Genomic DNA, 25,186 nt, shown 5'->3' with positions numbered 1-25,186 from the left:
CGGGTGTTGCGCATGGCATGAGATGTGCTGAACTAAAATCTGCAAATAGAAGTTAGAAAAATATCAGATCATGTCATGAGTAGATTGTAGGTGTAAAAAGCTGCAGTTTATGAGTCATCAAAATATTGTAATACCAATAGTTGAAATCAAACTTTACAAAGAATTTCATTCCAAAAGTTTTTTTTAAATTTTATTTATTTTATTTTTTTTTTAAAAAAGCTAATTAAGCAAAACAGGTTTTCACACCTGTTTTGGATATTTATTATGTCTGGTGTGAAAACCAGACATAATAAATATCTTGCTTGATGCAAATGTGATGAAACATATATTTCAGATCCATACAGGCCAGAAGTCAGACCCCCATATCCACAGAGGCTGTTGCCATAGCAACCACCCAGATAAAATCCGCTGGGGCTCCACACCTCAGCGGTAACATGCAGGACCCTCCACCACCAGATGTTATGGGAGTAATGAAGTAAATATTGACTACACACACTACAGCCTCTGGAACACGAACAGTTCACCAGCTTCAGCCTCCAGGAGACTCATTTCTGCCCAGTGTTACCAGTAAAGTTTATCTGCAATGTAATGTCCTGCACAGCTCCCGTTTTACACACATTACGTGAAAATATCAGAAATAAAAAGTCTGCGCTTTGGTTCAGTGATACAATCTGATGCTATTGGAAATGATAGGGGCAGCAAGATGTCACCTTTTTTTTCTTTTTTCTTTTTTTTTTACAAATACATCTCCCTGATGAAATGATGGCAGCATCAGACTACATGATGGTCACCGTGTTAGATTAAATGATAACAACTGCCATGTTGTGGTCGTAAGAAAACACCGGCATCATGACAAACCAACCATCATGAATACTCTACTTACTGTGTGGTAGCAGGCATGAAAAATAAGAAATAGAGAAGTCTTTTACAAACATTTACGGGGCAGAGCAAAAGATAGATATAAGAAAATAAAACACAGGAGGATAAACCTTTAGGCTTGTCCTGTTAGCATTAGCGTTAGCATTATCTGCATCAGGTTAAGTCACGTCTCAGTCACGGCAAAAACTAACTTTATATCAGTAGCAAAACTTACCGATTGCATTGATGGCTTAAAGTTGCAAATGCCCCTCTTTCCAGCCGCAGCAGGGTTGATGCTGTCTTCTTCTGGTTTTTTCCCAAATGTTTGCAAAATATACAAGCAGGCCGCAGCCGACAGAGATGAAGGTGCATGATCAGCAAAAAATAATGTAATCCATCTGTTCCTGATAGTTTGGTCACTGATGGAGGAAGAGCAAAAACATCCCGGTGTTGATTTTAGCAACAGACAACCGAGCAGTGGACATGGGACCGCTGTTTCCACATCTTCCCACAGCTTGTTGATAACGGCAACTGAGGCAGGCCCAGCAGGTGTATTTAGGTGCAGAAGAAGGGTGGGCTTATGCAATTAGCAGAGAATGAGAATTTCAGCTTTCTTCCTGTTTGACTGAAGTAACTTCAATTTTAATCAAACTCACTCACATATACCACCATTCCTTCACACATAAACCAGCAAACTATTTAAAACACATAGTTATTGTCTCTCAGTGAGCTAATCATTCTATTTTAAACAACTTCCTATTTTCTTTTCACATATTCACACATGTTGTCTTGGATATATCATCATATACTCTTGCACACTAGTCATTATACCAATATACAAAATTTCCTCAGTAAAATGTCTTATTTATTCAAACATACTGTTTCTGTACAACATTAATCATGATTAATGTGTTAAAGTCCCACTTTTTTCAAGTTTTCAGTTTCTATCCACCTATTCTTTTACTGTTTTTATTATTCTGGATGGATGTCCAAAGTGTTAGGGGGTTCATTTGGGCAGAGTGTTAATATTAGAAAATACTGACAGGAGCATGGACCAATGGATCCTTTTCCTCTGCATTTGTGTCTGGGTAGATGCCTTGTTTTACTAGTGCGCTAGAAATTTTGAAAAAGAATTAAAGAAAATCTATCAAACCACCTAAAGCCTCTCAATTACTCAGTGACCTCATGCTTTATCTTGGTCTAAAAACATAAAATTCACTCTAGGGAGATTAGAGGCTGATATTTTTTATATCCTGGGCCCCAGTTATATCTTTCATTCATCTATTTAAATCATTGAGAGATAACTGATATTCATCATACTCTTTTTTTTTTTTTTTTTTAACCTTGATTTCCTGTGAAATACAATGCATGAATGCTTGAGAAGTAATGTCATCACATGCAATTTGGGTTATACAGGATGACAGTTGCAATAAAAAGTGATTTTTCATAAATCACAAGTCCCCAAGTCTGGTGGTCCTTAAAATCTACTATCTTGCAAGTTTTTAATCCAACCCCCTCTACAACACACCTGAATCAGATTACGGAGTTTCCTCATCCACATGTCATTAAGCTCTACAAATGCCTCATAAGGAGCCATTTATTTGATTCAGGTGTGTCGGATAAAATGGCATCTAAAAGTTGCAGGATAGTCCAACACTGTACTTGGTCACTTCTGCCATAGATGTACAAAACATTTAATTAGTCATTAAGAAGAGTATAAAAAACATGTAAAGAAACAAGTTTAAACCTGGAAAAGCTTGGGTGTTGTTATGAAGACTTCTGCTACCATTCTCTGGTGAGACCCTCTCTGACATGGGCAAGATGTTAGCCTGGGTTTTGGAGGTACCAGCAGAGCTTTCTGACTTTCCTGAGGAGCTTCTCGATACCTTGGCATGTGCAGCCTGGCATGTAGATGTGCAACTTGGAGGAGCAGTTTTTGGCCTAGGACCTTGCCTTGGTTTCTTTTCTTCCTCTTTAGCTCCATGACAGCCTCTGGACCCTTTGGCATCCTTTGCATCCCATCTGGACTCTGCAGCTCTTGTGTCATTGAAAACCATTGTGCTAGCTGAAGCTGCCTTAGCTTTTGATGCTACATTCTTGTCACCTGGATTCCTATCGTTCTTTGCTTTGGAGGGGTGACCGTCTCCTGGATTGTTTGCTGGACCAAGCCCATCAGATTTCATGACTGCTGCTCTCTGGGAGTAAAGATTTTTGTTTTGAGACTGTGGGTCTGAATTTCAGCAGCACTCTTAGGTGGAGAAGTTAGGCATTTTACACCCTTTTAACTGCAGAGAGGAAACAAGTCATTTTATTAGTAATATTACTGGATTAATCCGACTTTTAGGAACAGTGCAATAATTACAGTCTAAAACTTTAACGTTAAATATTTAATTACTCATCTGAGAACACTTCTGAGTGAGGTCTTAGTGATTACCAACTGACTACAAATTGATCCCAGATTGATTTCAGCCTTATTATAGACTTATTTTATATCTATTTCAAACTGATTACAGATCAACTACAGAATAATTTCAGATTATATGGTGATGAATTCCTCAGAATTTAAAAAAAAAAGAAAGACTTGAATTCACAAGATAATTAGTTAAGTCCACGTCAATGTTTTCGAAGAAAATTACCTGAGAGCTGGTGAAGACAAGATTTTTGCAGATCCTTCTATTTTCTCCTTTATCAATATCATCTGTCAAAATGTGAGAAAAATAATTACAACTCAGTTTTAAAGTAATAATTAGTAAACAAATCTGAGAACAACAGAAAAACACAACAGTTTCATGATAAAGAGCAGCTCTTTTCAGCTTTTGTGTTCCTTTCCATTACCTTTTCAGAGTGTGTCTCTGGTCACATAAAGAAACAATTTCACAATTTATTGAATCATATGGAAAAAAGATTAAAAAGAAATAGTCTGGGTTTTTTTTGTTGTTCTATAGCATAAGCTGCAACACATAGTAAGCAGTCTTTTACTATCATGTTAGCCATTTTGTCATTTATTAAATTGTTTAATCTTTGTGTAAAGTTTATACAATAAATACTCAAGTGTTAAGTATATTTTAAGTAAAAGAGGGACATTGTTCAACATGTAGCTGTCAGTTACAGCTGTAGAAATCTGCACATCTTCATTAACTTCATTTATAGAAGTGCATGTAAAACAATTACTACTGGATTTAAATTAAAGTAAACTACCAATGTAAAAAAAAAAAAAAAAAAACTATTTTTCTAAAAGTAAAAAGTACTGATCAAAATTTATACTCAAGTAAGAATAAGAACTACAGCTCTGAAATGTACTGAAAAGTAATCTCAAAAGTAAATAGTTTTTCTATTGCATGATTCACAGGCTGAAAAGCTATTAAAAATCTTATATTTTATAGTTTTACACCAAGCAACAACCTCCAGAGTTCAAAACTTCAAAACCAAGTGGCAATCTGCGGCTGTTTGGAGTGCCAAAAATTGCAGTTCCTCCCTCATCCACGAGGGGCGCCAAACAGAGCAAATCCCTACAGACTCCCATGTTAAAAAGACTAACTTTACAGCAGAAATAAACATGTTTACAGCCTGGAACAAAAGGAAAAAAACCACATTTTAGGTTTAATAGGTCAGGTTTACCTCCATTAGAACTGTAAGTAAAAAAAAACTGTATAACTCATACATTTATAATCAATTTCTAAATTCATCTCTGAATTTGGCATGATTAGGGCCTTTTGATTGACAAGGTATTCAATAACCCACTGCAAGACGGCAATGTAGCAGAACCGCAGTTTTCAGCCAACTAATAGTGTAATTTAGCTTTAGCCCGCCTAAATCTAAGTTACCTCCTGTTATCTCCAGATTGGCCCAGTTAGCTCTTAGCTACAGACAGGTCAGAGTTTGATAGACATCAATCATCCACCCCTACACTCACAGCCCCCCTCTCAACACATTTTTCTATTTTCCAGGAGAGACAGCACACATGACGCTGCCAAGATGGTGATGCTTGGAAGTGCCCAATGAGCTTTAATTCAGCTCTTCAGAATCTAACAGGTGAGATCACAGAGGCTCTACCTGTCTTTTATACAGTCTATGTTCATAACCATACTGTTCATGCGCATTGGTGTTACGGCACTAAAAATATCGCCCCGAAAAAAAGTAACTAGCGTTTTAGAAAAATGGGAAAGTACTGATAGTTATGTTGAAAATGTAATTCAGAAAGAGTGAAAAACTGTCAAAGAACTAAATACTAATTAAAGAACAGAGTACCTGAAAAATCTACTCAGGTACGGTGTTGAAATACTTTATATTTCACCAAAAATCTGCTCTATGTACACTTTGTTCTGTATTATTTTCCTATTTTATTTCATCCATTTATTTTATTGCAGAGCTTTTATTTTCTTAATGTGATTCTGGTTTCCTGTTATGACATCATTCCCTGTTGGCGCTCTGCTCCTCAGTTTGCTAGCAGCCCCGCTGAGGAGAGGTGAGTCTGGGAAGGGCTCCACCTGTTACAATGCTAAAAAAATGGCAAGACTTCTTTCAGTCAGTCTCATGCTATAAGGTTTTTTTTATTGTTACGTCTGTTAGTCTGGATGCAGTTCAGAACTTTTGTAAAAGAAAAGAAAAAGCTAATTTGTCGATGTTCAGTTAGCTGAAGCATTTGTCTGGTCTTTCATGCCGTCCGCTGGATTTTATCTTTTCTTCCCTGTTGAAGGTGTGCATGACGAAGCCAGGTCAAAGCAGTTCCTGTACTGATCAAACTTTGTTTTAAACAGTGTGGTTCTGGAAGAAACCTCCCCACCAGTTGCAAGACAGCAGTGGTCCCAGCCTGATCTCTCTTCACAATATACAATGCAGATTTCGTAGCAAGACGGTGCAGAGTTAGACCGGTTACATTTGTACATTGTTACTTGATGTCTCTGCTGTTTAAAGACATATTCTTAACATAGGCAGAGGATGGGTCTTTGCAAATCAAGGGAAAGAAGTCAGTTTTTGTATATCAGTTATCAGTTATCACCATGTACAAATGGTTAATAGAACAACATGTTCATTTAGTCTCTAGGGGTCCAGTCCCATGAAGCAGCGCAGAGCTTCTCCAGCGTGCTGAAACCCTTTTGTCTTTGCTCTGGTTTTAATTAGGGGCCCATGACTGTAGAACAGTGCAGGCATCACGGTTCCTAGCACTCCAGCATGCTGGAACCCTCTTCCTTTTGTTTCATTTTTAGGGATCTAAAAACAAAACATGGAGGGTTGGAATCTGCCAAGGCTGTTCTTTATCACCGATTCTATTCATTACTTATGTGGACAGAATTTCTAGGCGCAGCCGAGGTGTTGAGGGGATCTATGTTGGTGACCTCAGGATTGGGTCTCTGCTTTTTGTGGAGGACACGGTACTGTTGTCTTCATCTGGACGTGATCTCCAGCTCTCACTTTAGCAATTCGCAACCGAATGTGAAGCGGCTGGGATGGGAATCAGCACCTCTGAATCTGAGACCATGGTCCTGTCAAATATTCTGAAGGTTTTGCTAGGATCAATGTGGGTGCAGGGCTCTTGTGGCTCGCAGTCACCTTTTCTGTCAAAACGGGATCTGAGAAAAGGACCTATCTTGCAGGCTGACAGGACACTGATTCATTACAGATAAATAACCAGGAATGAAGTGCTATGCTGCTATACTAAAATATGCATTTATGTTGTTAAATAATATCAAGAAATCAAATATTAATGAAAACCGCAAGCGGTGATATAGGCCCTCACACCTACGGCGCCGCTCGGCCTATTGCCACCGCTTCTCCTGGCGAACTCCCCCCTGTGCTTTTCTCACCCTCACCTGCAGCCAGGCTGCACATCAGCTAATTTAGGGTTTAAAACAATGGATTCCCTGTCTCCAGGGGGCGTGACTATGGCGGATATGTCATATGGACATGTCTTTGTGGTCAGCATTGCACTAGATTGACCCAGGGTATGTTTGGGTCAGATCTGGTGTTGTACATCAGAGATAAAATGCAACCTTTACCTTAAAATGGAACACTTCCTGTTGCTGATGGGCGGGGCTAACAATTGTTGACATGCAGTTGTATTCAGGATGGGACTGGCATCATATGTGTCAATTTTGGAGCAGATATGTTGATTTATGTGCGAGTTATATAAATTTGCTATTGATGGCGAGACCTCAAACTTTGAGGCCCCACCCTTCCTACACGCCTTGGATTCTGTAAACGATTAGCACAACGTTTAATCACACATGCCTCCTGAGTATCCTGACCAATTTAGGTGTCTGTTGGATAAAATCCCTTGGACAAGTTTGTTAAAATGAATGACAAAGAAACAGGCCAAAATGACCCCATAAATGGCACCTTTTTCAAAATGGCCGCCTTCCTGTTGAATTCAGCCATGAGGGTTTTTTGTAGGGGTTCATGTGGAGCACATGTGTACCAAATTTCATGTATTTCAGTCAATCGAATGGGCGGGGCTAATCAATTGAAATTTTCTAGGTGGCGCTATTCAAACACATTGGGACTTTTTCAGCATATTTCTACATGGCTCAGTTGACACTATGACTGTCCTAGATCTTGATAAGTTTGGTAGCGATGAAAGGTTTTATGGCTTGGTTACACCTACTTCCTGTTTCATGGGCATTGGAGCATCATTCGCCATGGTTACCTTTGGCATAGCAACTTGCACGGACGTGCTGATGTTGCGGTAACGTATTGTGTCATTTCCTGTTTCCCTAGCGTGTGTCACTGCGGATTGCTATGAGCTGTTGGCTCCTTTAACTTCTTTCTAACTGCTATCTACTGTTAACCAACCACTCACTTCAGCCCACAATATCTTCCCAAACCACTGTTCTATATATTGCCTTTATTTTTGGGATCTTAGGCTTTCTGTTTACTGACTTAAACAGCTCAAGCACTCGGTTTTAGCATGGCTGCTAGCTCTCTTCCCACACCCCGGTCCCCTGCCTTTTCTTGCTCGGTGTGTCTGATGTTTAGCTACTCCTCCGCCTCCTTTAGTGATAACGGTAGGTGTATTAAGTGTAGCAGCTTGGCAGCTCTGGAGGCGAGGCTCTGTGAGTTAGAAGCCCAGCTCCGCACTCAGTTAGGGAAGCAGTTAGTCAGCAAGCCCCCATTAGCCAGTGCGGAGCTACCAGCCAGGGCAGCTAGCCCACCTAGCGGTCCCTCAGCAGTTCCCGCGCAGCCGGGAGCCGAGGCGGGCTGGACGACGGTCAGGCGGAAGCGTAGCCCCAAACCAAAACCCACTGGCCACCACCGACCTGTTCACGTTTCTAACAGATTTTCCCCGCTCGGCGACACACCCGCTGAGGCAGAAACCCTGATTATAGGTAGTTCCATAGTCAGAAACGTGGCTCTAGAGACACCGGGGACCATAGTCAAATGCATTCCTGGGGCCAGAGCGGGCAACGTCGAATCGTATTTGAAACTGCTGGCTAAGGCTAAACGTAAATACCGTAAGATTGTAATTCACGTCGGCGGTAACGACACCCGGTTACGCCAATCGGAGGTCACTAAAATTAATGTTGCTTCGGTGTGTAACTTTGCTAAGAGCATGTCGGACTCCGTAGTTTTCTCTGGTCCCTTGCCAAATTTAATCAGCGATGACATGTTTAGCCGCATGTCATCCTTCAACCGCTGGTTGTCTAGGTGGTGTCCCGATAACAACGTGGGTTTTATAGATAATTGGAGCGCTTTTTATGGAAAGCCTGGTCTTATTAGGAGAGATGGCATCCATCCCACGTTGGATGGAGCCGCTCTCTTATAGAGCAATATGGACTCTTTTATTAGTCCGCTAAATTGACAACTCAGGGTTGGGACCAGGAGGCAGAATTGTAGTCCTACACACTTTTCTGCAGCTTCCCACCTGCCGCCGCCCACCCAAAACCCCATTCTGACCTTATACAACTCATAGACATAAAGACTTGGATGTCTAGAAATTTTCTCCTCTTAAACTCAGATAAGACTGAAGTAATTCTCATTGGATCTGAAAAACTCAGAGCTAAATTTTCCAGTTTTGTAATGAACCTGGATGGCATTACTTTAGCTTCCAGTGCTACAGTGAGAAACCTTGGAGTAATATTTGACCCTGACCTGTCCTTTGGCCCACATATTAAGCAGGTTACTAAAACAGCCTTCTCTCATTTACGTAATATAGCCAAAATTAGGGACATTCTGTCTCAGAGTGATGCAGAAAAACTGGTTCACGCTTTTACTTCGAGACTAGATTACTGTAACTCTCTATTACTGGGCTGTCCTAAATATGCCCTGAAAAGCCTTCAGCTGATCCAGAATTCTGCAGCCAGAGTCCTGACCAGAACCAGCAGGAGAGATCATATTTCTCCCGTTTTAGCCTCTCTTAACTGGCTGCCTGTTGAATCTAGAATAGAATTTAAAATCCTTCTCCTTACATATAAAGCCCTCCACAGCCAGGCACCACTATATATCAAAGACCTCATAGTTCCTTATATACCAAGCAGAGTACTTCGTTCCCAGACTGCAGGCTTACTTGTGGTTCCTAGAGTCTCAAAGAGCCGAGCAGGAGGCAGAGCCTTTGGTTATCAGGCCCCTCTCTTATGGAATAAGCTCCCAGTTAGTGTTAGGGAAGCAGACACCCTCCCCACCTTTAAGACTAGGCTGAAGACTTATCTTTTTGATAAGTCCTATAGCTAGGGATGGTTAGCATCCCTTAGTTATGCTGCTATAGGTTTAGACTGCTGAGGGACATTTCCTGATACACTGAGCTTCTTTCTCTTTCTCTTTATCTCTTTCTTTTACACCCCCCCCCCCCCCCCCCCCCCCCCCCAATAACAGTGTTGCATCATTAACGTGTATGTCTCCTGTCTCAGCAGGTCTCCCTGGCTGGGAGTAGCAGTTCCTGTTGTCTGTTGTCTTTCTGTCCTCTTGCCCCCACACAGCAGAGGCAGATGGCTGCCTGTCCTGAGCCGGGTTCTGCCGGAGGTTTCCTTCCTGTTAAAAGGAAGTTTTTTCCTTCCCACTGTCGCCAGTGTGCTTGCTCAGGATGGGAGATTGAGTTGGACTCAACTCAATCTGTTGGTTTCCTTATATAGGCTATTATGAATTGGCTTTCATTATGTTTTCCCCTCTGTCTGTAAAGCGTCTTGAGATGGCATTGCCGTGATTTGACGCTATATAAATAAAGTTGAATTGAATTGAATTGAGCTTTTTATTGTTGCATCGTGAATGGGTTTGACATACTGTGAAGAAGTTTCAAGAGTTTCGACTTGATTGCTGAGGAGTTGTACCACTCAATGTGAAAAAAAGCACTTCCTGTTGGAAGTGGGCGGGGCTTGGGCCTCGACCGGAAATCGTCATATCAATCTGTTCAAGACTGAGCCCTGATTAATCCCTATGAGTTTTAAGGTGATCAGATAAGAATTGAGGGATTTACAGTAATTAATGATGTCATGGCGGCATATCAAAGTTCGCCATGGTGGCACGGTCACACCGTGCAGCGTAGAGCAACGCTTTTCGCCGGATATCTTCCCCAACATGCTTTTTGCTGGTTGAGCCAATTTGAGCTTGGTGGTGTACACAAAGCCAGAGAAATAGTTGTCTGAGTAACAAACAACACTTCCGGCCACCAGGGGGCGTGGCTAATTGATAAACCAAATATTGACATATAGACCTTTTCAGAATGGGACTGGCATCATATCTAGCAACTTTGGTGCAGAAATGTTGTTTAATGTGGGAGCTATATCTATTTCGTTTTTCACGGCGAGAGATCAAAGTGTGAGGCCCCGCCCCTCCTATGCCCTAAGACTTATTCAAACAATTAGCACAACTTTTAATTCCACATGCCTCCTGAGCATGCTGAACAATTTTGGTGTCAATTGGATGAAAGCCCTAGGACGAGTTCATTCAAATACGAGGTGAGTAAAACGCCAAAATGGCAACTTTGCCCTAAAATGGCCGCCTTCCTGCTGACTTTTCATGATCACGTTAAGAGGATTTTTTGTTCGCCCTGTCATGTAGAACATGTGTGTCAATTTTCTTAAAGATTGATGACATGCAGTGGCAGGGCTCTAAAAATAGGTGACGCTCTCGTTCAATTTTGCCCAAATTGTCCCGAGCACACTAGAATACGTAAATTTTCACATTCCATTTGGGGGGGGGGGGGTAGGCAAAATTTAGTGAGTTTTGGGGAATGTTCAGTCCCCCAAAAAGGTAATTCATTTCGGAGAAGAATAAGAACAAGCGGCATCCATCGGGTCCTCGCTTCATGCCGAACCCCCCAAAAATGTACCCCCCCCAACCCCCCCCCCCCCCCCCCCCCCCCCCCCCCCCCCCCGGTGGACAGCCTGTTACCATGACAACAGGTGTTTCATTGACTTTTCTACTCATCTTGAGGTGGTAGACGTGTACCGAATTTCGTTGTCCTACGTCAAACTAAACTTTTTTTTTTTTTACCCCATTCTAGGGGCCATTTCTGGCATTTCTAGGGGGCGCTGTCGAGGCATTTTTGCATTGGCGTGAATGCGGACCCTAGAATATTGCTATTTTAGCCGGGACTGAGGTGTGTGCCAAGTTTCGCAAGGTTTTTCACAGGGTCTAAGGGGTTCAAAAATGGCCGAGTTGTGCTGAGAAGAAGAATAATTAAAGCCGCAAGCGGCATCCATCGGGTCCTCGCCTCATGCCGAACCCTCCACCCGAACTCGCCACAAAGCTTCTGGGTGGATGTGAAGTAAAAGGCATGAATCCAAAACTAGTTTGTTCAAAAACAATGCACATACAGTGCTAAATGGGCATAAATGCCAAGATGGCGGACACCCCGTTGCCATGGTAACAGGTGGTTAATTGAGTTTTTTGCTCGTCTTGGTTACTTCTACATGTGAACCAAATTTCGTAGCCCTAGGTCAAAGTAAACGATCGGGCCCCTAAGCCCCCCCCCCCCCCAAAATGTGCCTCCCCCACAGTACACATTAAAATATGTTAAGGACCTACCAAATATGAATGCTTTCCAATTTGGTGCAGATCGGATGCATTTCTGCGAAGATATGAGTAAACCGTGTTTCATGGCGAGGAGGATTTTTTCAAGATGGCGGACACCCTGTTTCCATGGTAACAGGTTGTTAACTGAATTTTATGCTTGTCTAGGGTTGATACACATCTGTGCCGAATTTCGTAGCCCTAGGTCAAAGTAGATGATCGGGCCCCTAGGGCCCCCCCCCCCCCCCCCCCCCCAAAATGTGCCCCCCCCGCAATACATATTACAATGCGTTAAGGACCTACCAAATATGAATTATCAGAATTTTGGTTCCAATCGGATGTATTTCTGCGAAGATATGAGTGAACCGTGTTTCATGGCGAGAACGCTTTTTTCCATGGGTTGCCACGGTAACACGCTTTGTCCTGTTGGAAAGATTTCACTAACTTTTGGTCCCCATCTTGTCACAAAGCTTCCTGCTGAGTATGGAGCCAATGGCATGAATCCCCTCAGACTAGTTCGTTCAAATACGATACACTTAAAGTGATAAAAAGCCACAAACGCCAAGATGGCGAACACCCCTTTGCCATGGTAACAGGTTCTTAATTTACTTTTTTGCTCGTCTTGGCATGGTAGACATGTGTACCGAATTTCGTTACCCTACGTTAAAGTTGACAATGGGGGCCCACGGGACCCCCCCAAAAACTGCCTTCCCCCCCCACAGTACATTTTATAATGTGTTAAGGACCTACCAAATATGAATAGTTACAGTTTTGGTGCACATTGCATGAATTTGTGCAAAGATATAAGCAAACCGTGTTTCATGGCGAGAAGGTTTGTTTCCAAGATGGCGGACACTCTGTTGCCATGGTAACAGGTGCTTAATTGAGTTTTTAGCTTGTCTAGGGTTGCTTCACATGTGTGCCGAATTTCGTAGCCCAAGGTCCATCGGCATCCATTGGGTCCTCGCCTCATGCCGAACCCTCCACCCGAACTCGCCACAAAGCTTCCGGGTGGATGTGAAGTCAATGGTGCGAATCCCACGCTAGTTTGTTTAAAAACAATGTGCATACAGTGCTAAATGGGCATAAACGCCACGATGGCGGAAACCCCGTTGCCATGGTAACAGGTGGTCAATGCACTTTTTTACTTGCCTTGGGTTGTTACACATGTGTGCCGAATTTTGTAGCCCTAGGTCAAAGTAGATGATCGGGCCCCTAGGGCCCCCCTAAAAAGTGCCCCCCCCACAATACATATTACAATGCGTTAAGGGCCCTCCAAATATGAAAGATTTTAATTTTGGTGCAGATCACATGTATTTCTGCGAAGATATGAGTGAACCGTGTGTCATGGCGAGAACGCATTTTTTCCATGGGTTGCCACGGTAACACGCTTTCTCCTATCAGAAAGATTTGAATAACTTTTGGTCCCCATCTTGTCATGAAGCTCCATGGTGAATCTGGAGCCAATCGCATGAATCGCGTCAGACTAGTTCGTTCAAATGCGATGCGCCCAAATTGACAAAAACGGGCAAAAATATGGTCATAAACGCCAAGATGGCGGACAGCCTGTTGCCATGACAACAGGTCTATGATTGACTTTTTTAGTCGTCTTGAGGTGGTAGATATGTGTACCGAATAAACTTTTTTGACCCCATTCTAGGGGCCATTTTTGGCGTTTCTAGGGGGCGCTGTCGAGGCATTTTTGCATTGGCGTGCATTGCTATTTTCGCTGGGCTTGAGGTGTGTGCCAAGTTTCGCAACTTTTCACGGGGGCTAAGGGGGTCAAAAATGGCCAGGTTGTGCTAACAATAATAATGTAATAAACATTTCAACAACAATAGGGCCCTGCCATTCTTCGTATGGCGAGGACCCTAACAAGAATAATAAACGCTTGCATTTCAATAGGCCTTCGCACCGCCTCCGGTGCTCGGGCCTAATGACTGAAATATGTGTAACTAAATGAATGTGTACCAGATATTACATTTATTAATGCTGACTTTGTAAAACCGTAGGGTTAGATAAGTTAGGTCAGACAGTACGTTATGGTCACCAGCCTTAAAGGTGCTAACATTGTGAAGACAAGAGGTTGAGATGGACATGAAACTTGCTGAGACCAGCTAAATGGACACTAAAATGGGTTGGAAATGGAGAACTGTAAAGGGTGATAGATTGATGTCTGGAACCACTGGGAAAGTTACCCCTTTGTCAGCTAAAAATGTATGATTAGTAAAAGATGTGGTAAACTAATGATGTATTGCTATGGAGAGGAAGACTAAAAAACTACAAAATGTCTGTCAAAGATGACGTAGATGGACCACAAATGTGATGATCACATGTAACCAGATAGTATAAAACCAGTTGCAAACTGCTATTATAGGTTCTTTCTATGGTTCCCTGCAAGGAGGTAGCATCTCTGTGGTTCGGACTGTGGAGACGAGGACTTCTCAGAAAATAAGTCCGAGCTGAGACATACGCAGGACTGTCTTTGGATTTACCATTTTCCAAACAGCTGCTGACTTGTGATTTTTCCAGCTACTTTGTCAGACGAGTTCGACCACAGGCACTATCCAATAAAGAACCTGAACTCTATTTGACATTTGAGACATTCTTGGACATTTTGGCCAATCTTCCTCAAATCTTTACTCTGAAAAAGGAGAAGAGGTTTTTGGACTGTTTTTGAGGGTTTACATCTCAGCTCTTAGCTACGGTGGCCCTGAAGTGTCACAGCAAAACAAAAGCCACAACACAACACAATTAGTCACAACACAACACATTAAGACACAACTGAAGTGATTCTTATTTTTTTTTTTTTTTTTTTTATTTCTTGGGACCACCGCATTTACATCATCTGAAGTGAGCAGCGACGTATGTAACACGGGAAGTCAGCTGTTTTCAGTCCTGCTTATCATCTGAAAACAGATGATAAGCAGGCAATCGTTTGAAACAGTCACTGATGGTAAAAAGAAATGAAAATGAATAAACTTATTTAAAACGTTTATTAATGTATTACCTATCATATTGTCTCAACTGTGTCCCTGAAAATATTTTATTTCTCTGTATTGCATTTTATTGTGTGGCCCTGCGATGGACTGGTGTACCCTGCCTTTTGCCCAAAGCCAGCTGGGATAGGCTCCAGCTTCCCCGCTACCCTGAATTGGATAAAGCGGTTTAGAAAATGAATGAATGAATGCATTTTATTATTTCTGTGTGGCTATTCAATAAAACAATTATTAAAAATAAAGTAGGCTATCTATAGTTTGTCGCTGTCGTCACTACAGCATTTTGAGCTCCTGTCGCCAATTTATTGATCTATTTTGACCCGTCTAGACCAGCGATGCTCACTAATTTTCAGTATGCAGTGTCATCAACACTTCCAGTATTTTACTCTTCATCAGACGAGGCTGGCGTAGCGCAAAATCCTGGTAGATTTTTATATTCTAGTCAAACTCTTATTTAAGCTATCAGAAATAAGACATATCCGAGTAAAAGAGTCCGTCAGGTCACCCTGAAATCAGCGAAGGTTTTTTTGCTTTGTTTTTTTGCATCCCCGTCTTTTCCACAACCAGTTTCCGTTTTTGGGCATTATCAATGTGTTGTGTTGTGGCTTTTGTTTTCAGGGCCACCGTACTTAGCTGATACATGGACTGATATAGAACGGAACTTCCTCTCCGACAGCACCATTTATTGCAGTCTCATGAGATTTGATTTTAGGAGCAAAAATAAGAAGTAAGTTAATCGGATGTGGGTTTCGTGATTAGACCACAGGTCTTAAGGGGGTTTAAAATCATTATTGATTATTGATGTGTTCATGACTGAACACGGATTCATGCTCGATTCTGAGTTGATTAATTTTTCTAAATTGGTAAATAGATGAGCTTCTTTTTCTTTTTTATAACCCTGCTAAATTGCTTTAATAAAGTAGAAATCCTGCACTTAAGTAAAGTTGTAATTTTTACCTCACAGACCCATTGTTTCATAACATTTGAAGCATGGTACAACATCGGAAATGGGATTTTAGGCTCAGAGGTATTTCCTAGCTCCCATTAAACAGATCCATGGAGCTGAGACCCAGTTATCAGCTTCTAAACATTTATCCAACCAAATTCCAACTTAATCATCAGAGGTAGTCACTTTAACCAGTGTGACTGACAGAATAAGTTTGGATCACAGAGGTCGCTTGTCTGCTCTTAAATGTCAGAGGAAGCGGGATAAGCACTGGGATGGAGTGATGTGATTAGACGCTGGACGAGTAACACCGTCTGACGGCAGCAGCACCCAAATTAGTGACCTTGCCCGAGGGACAGAGAGCCGGCACCGGGACTTAGTGGGTGGTCCTGAGGAGGGGATCGTTCTTCCACACATACATCATCTGTGCACCTGCATGAGTCAAGGTCAGGATTAAACAGTCCTCAGCCAGGTCGGGAGTCAGGTCCTGCCTCAAGTGGAGGAGTTTAAATATCTCGGGGTCTTGTTCACAAGTGAGGGAAGGATGGAGCGCGAGATCGACAGACGGATCGGTGCGGCGTCTGCAGTAATGCGGACTCTGCGCCGGTCTGTTGTGGTGAAGAAGGAGCTGAGCCAGAAGGTGAAGCTCTCGATTTACCAGTCGATCTACATTCCTACCCTCACCTATGGTCATGAGCTGTGGGTCGTGACCGAAAGAAGGAGATCTCGTATACAGGCGGCTGAAATGAGTTTCCTCCGCAGGGTGGCCGGGCTCTCCCTTAGAGATAGGGTGAGGAGCTCGGTCATCCGGGAGGAGATCAGAGTAGAGCCGCTGCTCCTCCGCATCGAGAGGAACCAGTTGAGGTGGCTCGGGCATCTGGTCGGGATGCCTCCTGGACCTCCCTGGTGAGGTGTTCCAGGCACGTCCCTCTGGGAGGAGACCCCGGGGAAGACCCAGGACACGCTGGAGGGATTATATCTCTCGGCTGGCCTGGGAACGCCTCGGGATCCCCCTGCAGAGTTGGTAGATGTGGCTGGGGAGAGGGAAGTCTGGGCTTCCCTGCTTAGGCTGCTGCCCCCGCGACCCGACCCCGGATAAGCAGCATAAGATGGATGGATGGATAATGGATCCAGTTGTTCTGCCCTGCCTCCTTTAGGAAGATCTGACCATAATCTGGTTCTTCTCACCTCCACCTACAAGCCCATCGTTCAGCAGCAACCAGTCATCACAAAGACTATCAAAATCTGGTCTGCTGAAGCTGAAGATGCTCTTAGAGGAGGCTTTGAGGCTACAGACTGGAACGTCCTCTGTGAACCTCATGGAGACGACATCAACGCCATGACTGAGTGTGTGACAGATTACATAAACTTCTGTGTGGACAGCATCGTCCCAACAAGAACAGTGAGGTGCTTCCCCAATAACAAACCCTGGATCACCAGTGGCCTGAAAAAGCTGCTGAACATCAAAAAGAAAGCCTTCAGGGATGGAGACAGGGAGTTATTGAGGGCAACACAAAAACAACTTAAAACACAAACTAAGAAGTGCAAGGAGGACTACAGGAAGAAGTTAGAAAGTCAGCTCCAGCAGAATAACCTGAGGGATGTGTGGTCTGGAATGAAGAAGATCACCGGCTTCAAGTTAAAGGGGGACCAGCCTGATGGAGGTCTGGACAGAGCTAATGAGCTGAACGTATTCTTCAACAGGTTCAGTTCACCCCCTACCTCCAGCCCAACAGACCACACACCCTCCATAAGTCCACTGCTTTCCTGTCACGCCTCCAATCTGTCACCCTGCAGCTCAGTCATGGACCAGAACACAGCTTCATCTCCCTCCACATCAGGACATCCTGAGACCTCCACCTTGTTTGTCTCCTGCAATCAGGTTAAGAAGCAACTTGAGAAACTGAACCAGAACAAGGCTGCAGGTCCAGATGGTGTCAGTCCCAGAGTTCTCAAGACCTGCTCAAAACAACTATGTCCGATTCTCCAGCACCTTTTCAACACCAGTCTGAGACAAAATAGAGTCCCAGTACTGTGGAAAACCTCCTGCCTTGTTCCAGTGCCTAAAAAAACACAACCAGCTGAACCAAGTGACTACAGACCAGTTGCCCTGACATCTCACATCATGAAAGTCCTGGAGAGACTCTTACTGGCTCACCTCAACAAGCAAGTAAACACCTTTCAGGACCCATTCCAGTTTGCATATGGTAATGGACTTGGGGTTGAAGATGCCATCATATACCTGCTCCAGAGAGCACACTCTCATCTGGACCATTCAGGCAGCACTCTGAGGGTCATGTTCTTTCATTTCTCAGTGCTTTTAATACCATTCAGCCTGCTTTGTTATGTGAGAAGCTCCATAAATTCCAGGTGGATACCTCCACAACCACCTGGATCTATGACTACCTCACAAACAGACCCCAGTTTGTGAGACTGAAAGGTTGTGTGTCTGAGATGGAGGTCAGCAGCACTGGTGCACCACAAGGAACTGTACTCTGGCCATTCCTCTTCACTCTGTACACCTCAGACTTCCAGTACAACTCTGAGTCCTGTCATCTGCAGAAATACTCTGATGACTCTGCAGTTGTGGGGTGTATCAGGGATGGACAAGAAGCAGAGTACAGAGAACTGGTCAGTCAGTTTGTTAAATGGTGCGGTGACAATCATCTCATATTAAATAGCAGCAAAACAAAAGAGATGATTGTTGACTTCAGGAGGAAGAAGAATAAACAAAGCACTGTTTCCATCCTGGGAGAGGAGGTGGAGGTGGTGGAGGAATACAAGTATCTTGGAGTTCAGCTGGACAACAAACTGGACTGGAAATGCAACACTGACTACATCTACAAGAAAGGTCAGAGCAGACTGTACTTCTTAAGGAAGCTGAGACTCAGATACACTATGACAGTGCTTGTTTTTTATTTTTATTGGAGTTTTTGGTCTGCAAATGACTTACAATGCTACAAGAGACAGTCCTTAGCACTTAGAAAAGTGATTTTTGCATAATATGTCCCCTTAATGTAAACACATTATCTATTATCTGAACATCAAGAATATTTAAAACAATGTCTTTGAATGAAATGGTTTTAAAAGATTTTAACTATTTTCTGTGCTGTTTCGATATACAACGTTTTAGTCTGATCACGGTTCCAGTCAGAAAATGGTTCATATAGGTTCACAGTTTCGGTTAGATAATATTTTATTGCAATTTCCCTCCAAATTGATAAAGTATTTTTTATTTTCATTAATTTCAGAAAAGTTTTTGTCAGACAGTTAATGGATACATAATGGACAGATTGGTAGTGACTAAGTTGGTTTTGACCAAGTAGGCAGTGACTGGGCTAGTGGTAACCGGATTCGAGGTGACTGGGTTAGGGATGTTCAGCTTAGTAGTTAGTGTACTAGTAGTGAGCTAGTAGGGTGTAACAATAAGTGGACCTGCTTCGATACATTGGTCATGTGGTCAACTAGCCAATTACATCAATCCAAAATGCAAGTATTGTTAAAAAGTCTATACAATAACAACTTCTTAAACCAATTTTTCATTTTGAAAATGGCTGTAGTTTGATTTCCCCAGTTACATTGTTTTCCATCAATTAATACTCTTTTTTGTTGTTACTGTTTTTTTTAACCTGATCTTACAAATAAAAATTTTAAATTGTAATTTGATTGCTTTTTATGATTTTGATAGTAATGGAAATAACTGTCAGTTACCTGTAATATTGTTTCATACCAAGTCAAATCAAATCAAAAATTAGATTGGACTATATTTAGGATATCGTTCAACATCAAATCACTGTTAATTGAATTAATATAATATCCTATCATGATCAAACTGGAAACTTAAAACCCTAGTCGTTTTCAGGTTAGTGGTGTGCAGGCTAGTGACGAGGAGCTGGTAGTTACCTGGTTGTTGGTGATCAGGTTTAGTGATACCTGGGTTAATAGTGATCAGATTAGTGGTGAGTGGGATTGTAGTGACCGGTTTAGTGGTGTCTGGGTTAGCAGTGTCCAGGTTAGAGGTGAATGAGGTTGTTGTCACCGGGTGAGTAGTATCCAGATTAGAAGTGATTAGTTTAGTGGTGAGTAAGTTACTGGTGGCATGGCTATTGATGAGCCGGTTGCTGTAATACTGGACACTTTGAACCATTAAACCCTCTTTGGGAACATGTCTGTTTAGCAGTAACTGCTGTAAGAACATGCTGTCTTAGCAAGGAGGGGAAAAAAACACATCCACCACCATGACACTGTATGGAAGAAATTCAGACAGAATTTGGTAGTTTACCTGCCAATATCCAGTCTGTGTTTAGACGGCAGTGTCTCCCATCCCTCTGTGTGCCGAACAACATAAAAGGTCTGAAGCAGAAAGGTCCAGATCCGCCTGCGAAGCCAACAGATTTCCTGCCTGTATGGCTGGAGGATCACAGAGAGGAAGAGAAGAATGGAAACGCTGCGCTACAGCACCAACCAATCAGCAGCTGCTCCCAGAGCCTGTCACCATGGCAACACATACCCTCCCTCCTTCCTCCCTCTGTCTGTGCAGCAGGATTCACCTGAGCTCTCAGAACAAACACGGTGGGTGATTTTCCTGTTTCCACAGCTGATTATTAACAGAAAGAGAGACTGGACAAGGATAGGGAGGAGCTTCCTTTATTCTCTCTGTCCATCAGCAGATACAGACAGATTAGTGCCAGCATACGTCAGTCTAATCCATCCTTCTGAACCAGACCGTGTTTACAGGTCATGTGATTAAACTGGGAGTCACCTCAAAGCTAAACATGTCTGCTCATCCCATTTTACTCTGTATTAAACCTTGTTTCATGAAATATTTCTGATTTATTTTGGTTACTTTTTTATTATACCAACTACAGCACACAAAGTGTATGAGATTTTATTTATCTTAACTTCTGTAAAGGACCAAAGGGAAAAAATTAAATGGAAATTCCTCGCTTACTCCTCGTATTCACACTGACCCAGATATCTTTACCAATTAATTGAGAAAGACATTGGAAATGCTTTATCAACCATTGTTGGTTATGAAGCTTATAAACAAATAAACATTATAAACATAAGCTTTTAAACAAATTTAAAACATGCTGAAACCTAAAAAAAATAATCAGAGCAGCTTAAAACACTGAAATTCTTGTATTATCTGGGTTAAAAGCCTTTAAAAAAATTATTGAACAGATTTAACTGTTTCTAAATAGCAGTGGCACATACAGACCAGACTGTTTGTGAAAGTGTTATGTAAATGTTAAATACAAATTAAATATGTCTTTTTGCTTAACTTGGGCCTTTCCAACCTGTAACATAAATGGAAACTAAAACAGTTTCCAGGAGTTAGTCCCTGACTGATGAACCAATGAGCAGCTTAACATGAGAGAACTAAAATTTGTGAAGGATGTGATAAACACATCACCTTCTCCCTGTTTTCCAGGTAAAAATCCTGATCCAAGTTATACCCACAGAGAAAGTGGACAGCAATGAAGAGACCACAGCAGTTTTCAACCGTTAAACCTTCCCTGATAGCTGAACACATCTTCAGCAGGGCCGGCCCTCTGGTGACCTCCTACCTCTGGCAGTCAGAGGCAGATACAAAAAAAACCTCAGAATTACAATAGTTTTCTATTCAGAGCTCACCAGCAAGGATGAATCCCCTCCTTAGCCTGCAAAAGTCATGGAAGGCCTGAGTATGGATGTTGGTGGGGAGGTGTCGGACAATCTCTTGCAGCTCCATGGCCAAACTCATCACGTGCTGGACCCACTTGACCTCAGGTAAACATTTTTAAAAATTCATTCATTCATTATCCTTACCGCTTAATCTGATGAAGGGTCACGGAGAAGCTAGACCCTATCCCAGCAGTCTTTGAGCAAAAGGCAGGGTTCACTCTGGACAGATCACCAGTCCATCGCTGGGCCAGACAGACTGATTCTCATCCCTCACTGGGAATCCGACTTACTACCAGCAATGCAGACTAAAGCTTTGACACCTTTCGTACAGGGACCGGAAAGTTGACAGAGCACCTGACCGCAGGTCCGACGATACGACAACAAAATCGATCATGGAACTGCGGCCCAGGGAGTCCTGATGCCAGGTGTACATATGGACACTCTTATGTTGGAACATGGTGTTCGTTATGGACAATCCATGACGAGCACAGAAGTCCAATAACAAAACACCATTTGGGTTCAGAGGGGGGGGACCATGCCTCCCAATCACTCCCCTCCAGGTCTCACTGTCATTGCCCACGTGAGCATTGAAGTCCCCCAGCAGAACAATGGAGTCCCCAGAAGGAGCACCCTCCAGCACTCCCTCCAAGGACTCCAGAAAGGGTGGGTACTCTGAACTGCTGTTCGGTGCATAAGCACAGACAACAGTCAGGACCCGTCCCCCCACCCGGAGGCGGAGGGAAACTACCCTTTCATCCACCGGGGTAAACCCCAACGTGCAGGCACCAAGCTGGGGGCTGATGAGAATGCCCACACCTGCTCGGCACCTCTCACCATGAGCAACTCCAGAGTGGAAGAAGGTCCAGCCCCTTTCGAGGGTACTGGTTCCAGAGCCCAAGCCATGCGTCGAGGTGAGTCCAACTATATCTAGCCGGAACCGCTCAACCTCGCGCACAAGCTCAGGCTCCTTCCCCACCAGAGAGGTGACGTTCCATGTCCCTAGAGCCAGCTTCTGTAGCCGGGGATCGGACCGCCAGGGTCCCCGCCTCTTGCTGCCGCCCAGCTCACATTGCACCCGACCCCTACGGCTCCTCCCGCAGATGGTGGACATCATTGATTAGAGCTTGAAACACTGCGGGTGCATTGGTGAGACCGAATGGCATAACCAGAAACTCGTAATGGCCCATATGGGTGTTGAAGGCAGTTTTCCACTTGTCACCTTCCCGTATCCGGACCAAATGGTACACATTTCGTAGGTCAAGTCTTGTAAAAACGCATGCTCCTTGGAGTAGTTCAAACGCAGAATTCAGAAGAGGTAGAGGATATTTGTTGTGCACAGTAATGTGGTTAAGGCCCTGATAGTCATTACAGCCCCGCATTAACTTATCTTTCTTCTCCACGAAGAAGAAGCCTGCACCAAGAGGGGAGGATGATGGCTGGTTGCCGGATACAGGAACGGATCCAAACGCTGGACTCACATTAACTGATTTTATTCCTTGACAAGGTGAACCAAAGAAGGCTGTAGCAGGAAGCTGCAGAAGATTGTAAGAAAAAACAAGAAACTAGCTAATAATTTCCGAGGATCTGCAGCCGCAGGTAGAGTCCAGAGCTGAGTGAAGAGAGGAGAAACTGAAGAGCTTGCACCAGCAGCAAGCAGGTAGGAGGCTTAAAAGCAGGTGGTCAATGAGGGAATGAGCTGCAGGTGAGGCATATGCTCCCCCAGGGGCCTCCCACACACATGTTAGGAAGGAAAGATGAGGAAAGATGAGGGCGTGCGGGAGCGAATGGATTAAGTTGCAGATGGAATGTAAGAGAGTAGAGGTGGGGGGGAGGTTAGTATGGGTAGAGTGGAGGTGGGGTGGGGGAGTGTGCAATGGGGTGTGTGTGTGAATAAAGGGGGAGTATGCAAGTGGGGTGTAATGAGGTGTAATCATGTACAGGAGGTAGGGTATGAATGGAGATGGAAAGGTGCGTTGGGGTGCCTGTGTGTAGGGAGGAGTGGATGATTAGAGGTGTGGTGGGGATGTTTATGGGATGGGGTGTGTGTGTTGATAAAGAAGGGAGTGAGTGAACTGGGGGTGAGAAGGGGGGTGCGGAGAGGGAGCTCGTGAGGGGTGTTGTGTTATGTGGTGTATGTGTGCATCGGGGAGTATGTGAGTGGGGGCAGGGGGGTAGGGGGGTGTGATGTGGAGCATGTGTAATGGATGGGGCGGGTAGGGTGTGTATCAGGAGGTAATATGTGAGTTAGTTGGTGTGTGTGTGTGTGTGTGTGTGTGTCTGTGTGTGCCCGGGGAGCGCGGCTGGAGCACTGGGGTGCGGCCTGGCTTCCACTCTGCGGTCGTCTGGGGATCTTGGCTCTCCATTGGTGTGGGCTGGACCGTCTGCCCGCGGGGGGGTTGGGGGTTGCCTTCAGGCTGTTGGGGCCCTGGGGCCCGCGCTCTGTCTCTTCTGGGCTGCCGGTTCTCACCAGTCTGGGCCCACTGGGGCCTGTTCCCTCTGACTGTGGGGGACTCCGGCTGGGGCTCCCCTCCGCCGCGTTCTAGGTGGGTCCATAGCTGGCTCCGGGGTGGGGTGGGTGGATCCTGTGCTTGGGGGTGGCTGCCGGCCACCTGGGTCTCGGGGTCCTACTGGCATGCTTCTTGTCTTTGTGTGGGCGGGGTCACATTGGCATGATCACTCTTCTCTGGACATGTGACACACAGTCACTGAGTCGTCTGCAGGGTTATTCACTAACAGCAGCTTGTTAACAGCAACCTGATAGTTTATGTTGCTCCTGACACTTGATAGTCTAGTCCTCTGCAGGGGGAATAAGAATCTAAGGTTGGCCTGTTTGTGTCTATGTGTGTGAATGTGTATGTAAATGCGTCTATATAGGCAAATGCGTATGGGTGTATATGCGTATGTTTATGCAGATGTCTGTTTTTTCCTTCTTTCTTTTTCTATCTCTCTCTTTTCCTCTCTCTATGAGATGTTTTCTCTTTCCCTTTGTCTTTCTGTCACTCCCATCCTCTCTGGTTTGGTCCAGCAGTAGAAACTCTGTATTACAATCATACAAAATAAATAAAGAAATAAAATAAAAATCCAGAAAATCAAGGGGATCATCATACCAGTAATGCTCCCCTTGGCAAAGTAAATTTGCTCAGCAGAACAGCATCCAGACCATCATTCTGCTGCTTAAATGCTGGACAAGACAAATAAACAAAAAAAAAGAGAATTAATAAATATAAGCTAGGAAAATGCAAAAGAGCTTGAAAAAGGTCATTCCTCTTTTCTCTTTTGAAACTTTAAACCCAGTTACACGGGTGTATTTTACAGCCAAAGTTATAATGAACATAAGCAAAGCAAAGGAATCAAATGGATTAATCTGTTTAAATGCTTATCTTTACAATCAGTCAACATTTGCTGGGATAGTTGAAGTTAAACATTGAGCAAACAGATTAGCAACTCATGCTAATCACTATTGTTACAAAGTTTCCCACGGCGGCAGTCAAGTTGCAAGTTTAAGTTTCAGTGTCAACAGGTTGCCAGTCGCGTTGCTGTTTTTCTAGATTGAACACAAGATGCATCATACAAGCACACCACACGATGGCGTGGTCTCACACAATGTACAAATGACTTGGCAGTTACAACAAGTCACCACACCATGGCGTCAATGCACCAGGAAAACATTTTGGGGTTTCCCGAAGGGGAGGTGATTGTGCGTGACTGATGACAAAACTAATGATATAAACTAATAAACCTCTGGAGCACCACCCATTCTTTTCAAATTAACTTA

General features: G+C 43.6%; 1 protein-coding gene across 1 annotated transcript in view; it reads right to left on the bottom strand.

The window, feature by feature from the left end:
- Positions 1 to 24,045, bottom strand: part of btbd8 (BTB domain containing 8) — a gene marked incomplete at both ends in the record, with an annotated part of 35,544 nt that extends 11,499 nt beyond the window's left edge. The window contains 6 exon segments of the mRNA XM_079245736.1: positions 2,645 to 3,088; positions 20,027 to 20,040; positions 20,042 to 20,154; positions 21,161 to 21,310; positions 23,721 to 23,966; positions 24,040 to 24,045. Of these exon segments, the coding sequence (XP_079101862.1) occupies positions 2,645 to 3,088; positions 20,027 to 20,040; positions 20,042 to 20,154; positions 21,161 to 21,310; positions 23,721 to 23,966; positions 24,040 to 24,045 (973 nt within the window).
- Positions 24,046 to 25,186: the final 1,141 nt, after the last annotated feature.

The sequence above is a fragment of the Telmatherina bonti genome, assembly GCF_933228915.1.
Source record: "Telmatherina bonti genome assembly, chromosome: 8".
NCBI lineage: Eukaryota > Metazoa > Chordata > Actinopteri > Atheriniformes > Telmatherinidae > Telmatherina > Telmatherina bonti.
This window is presented reverse-complemented; position numbering and strand designations above follow the sequence as displayed.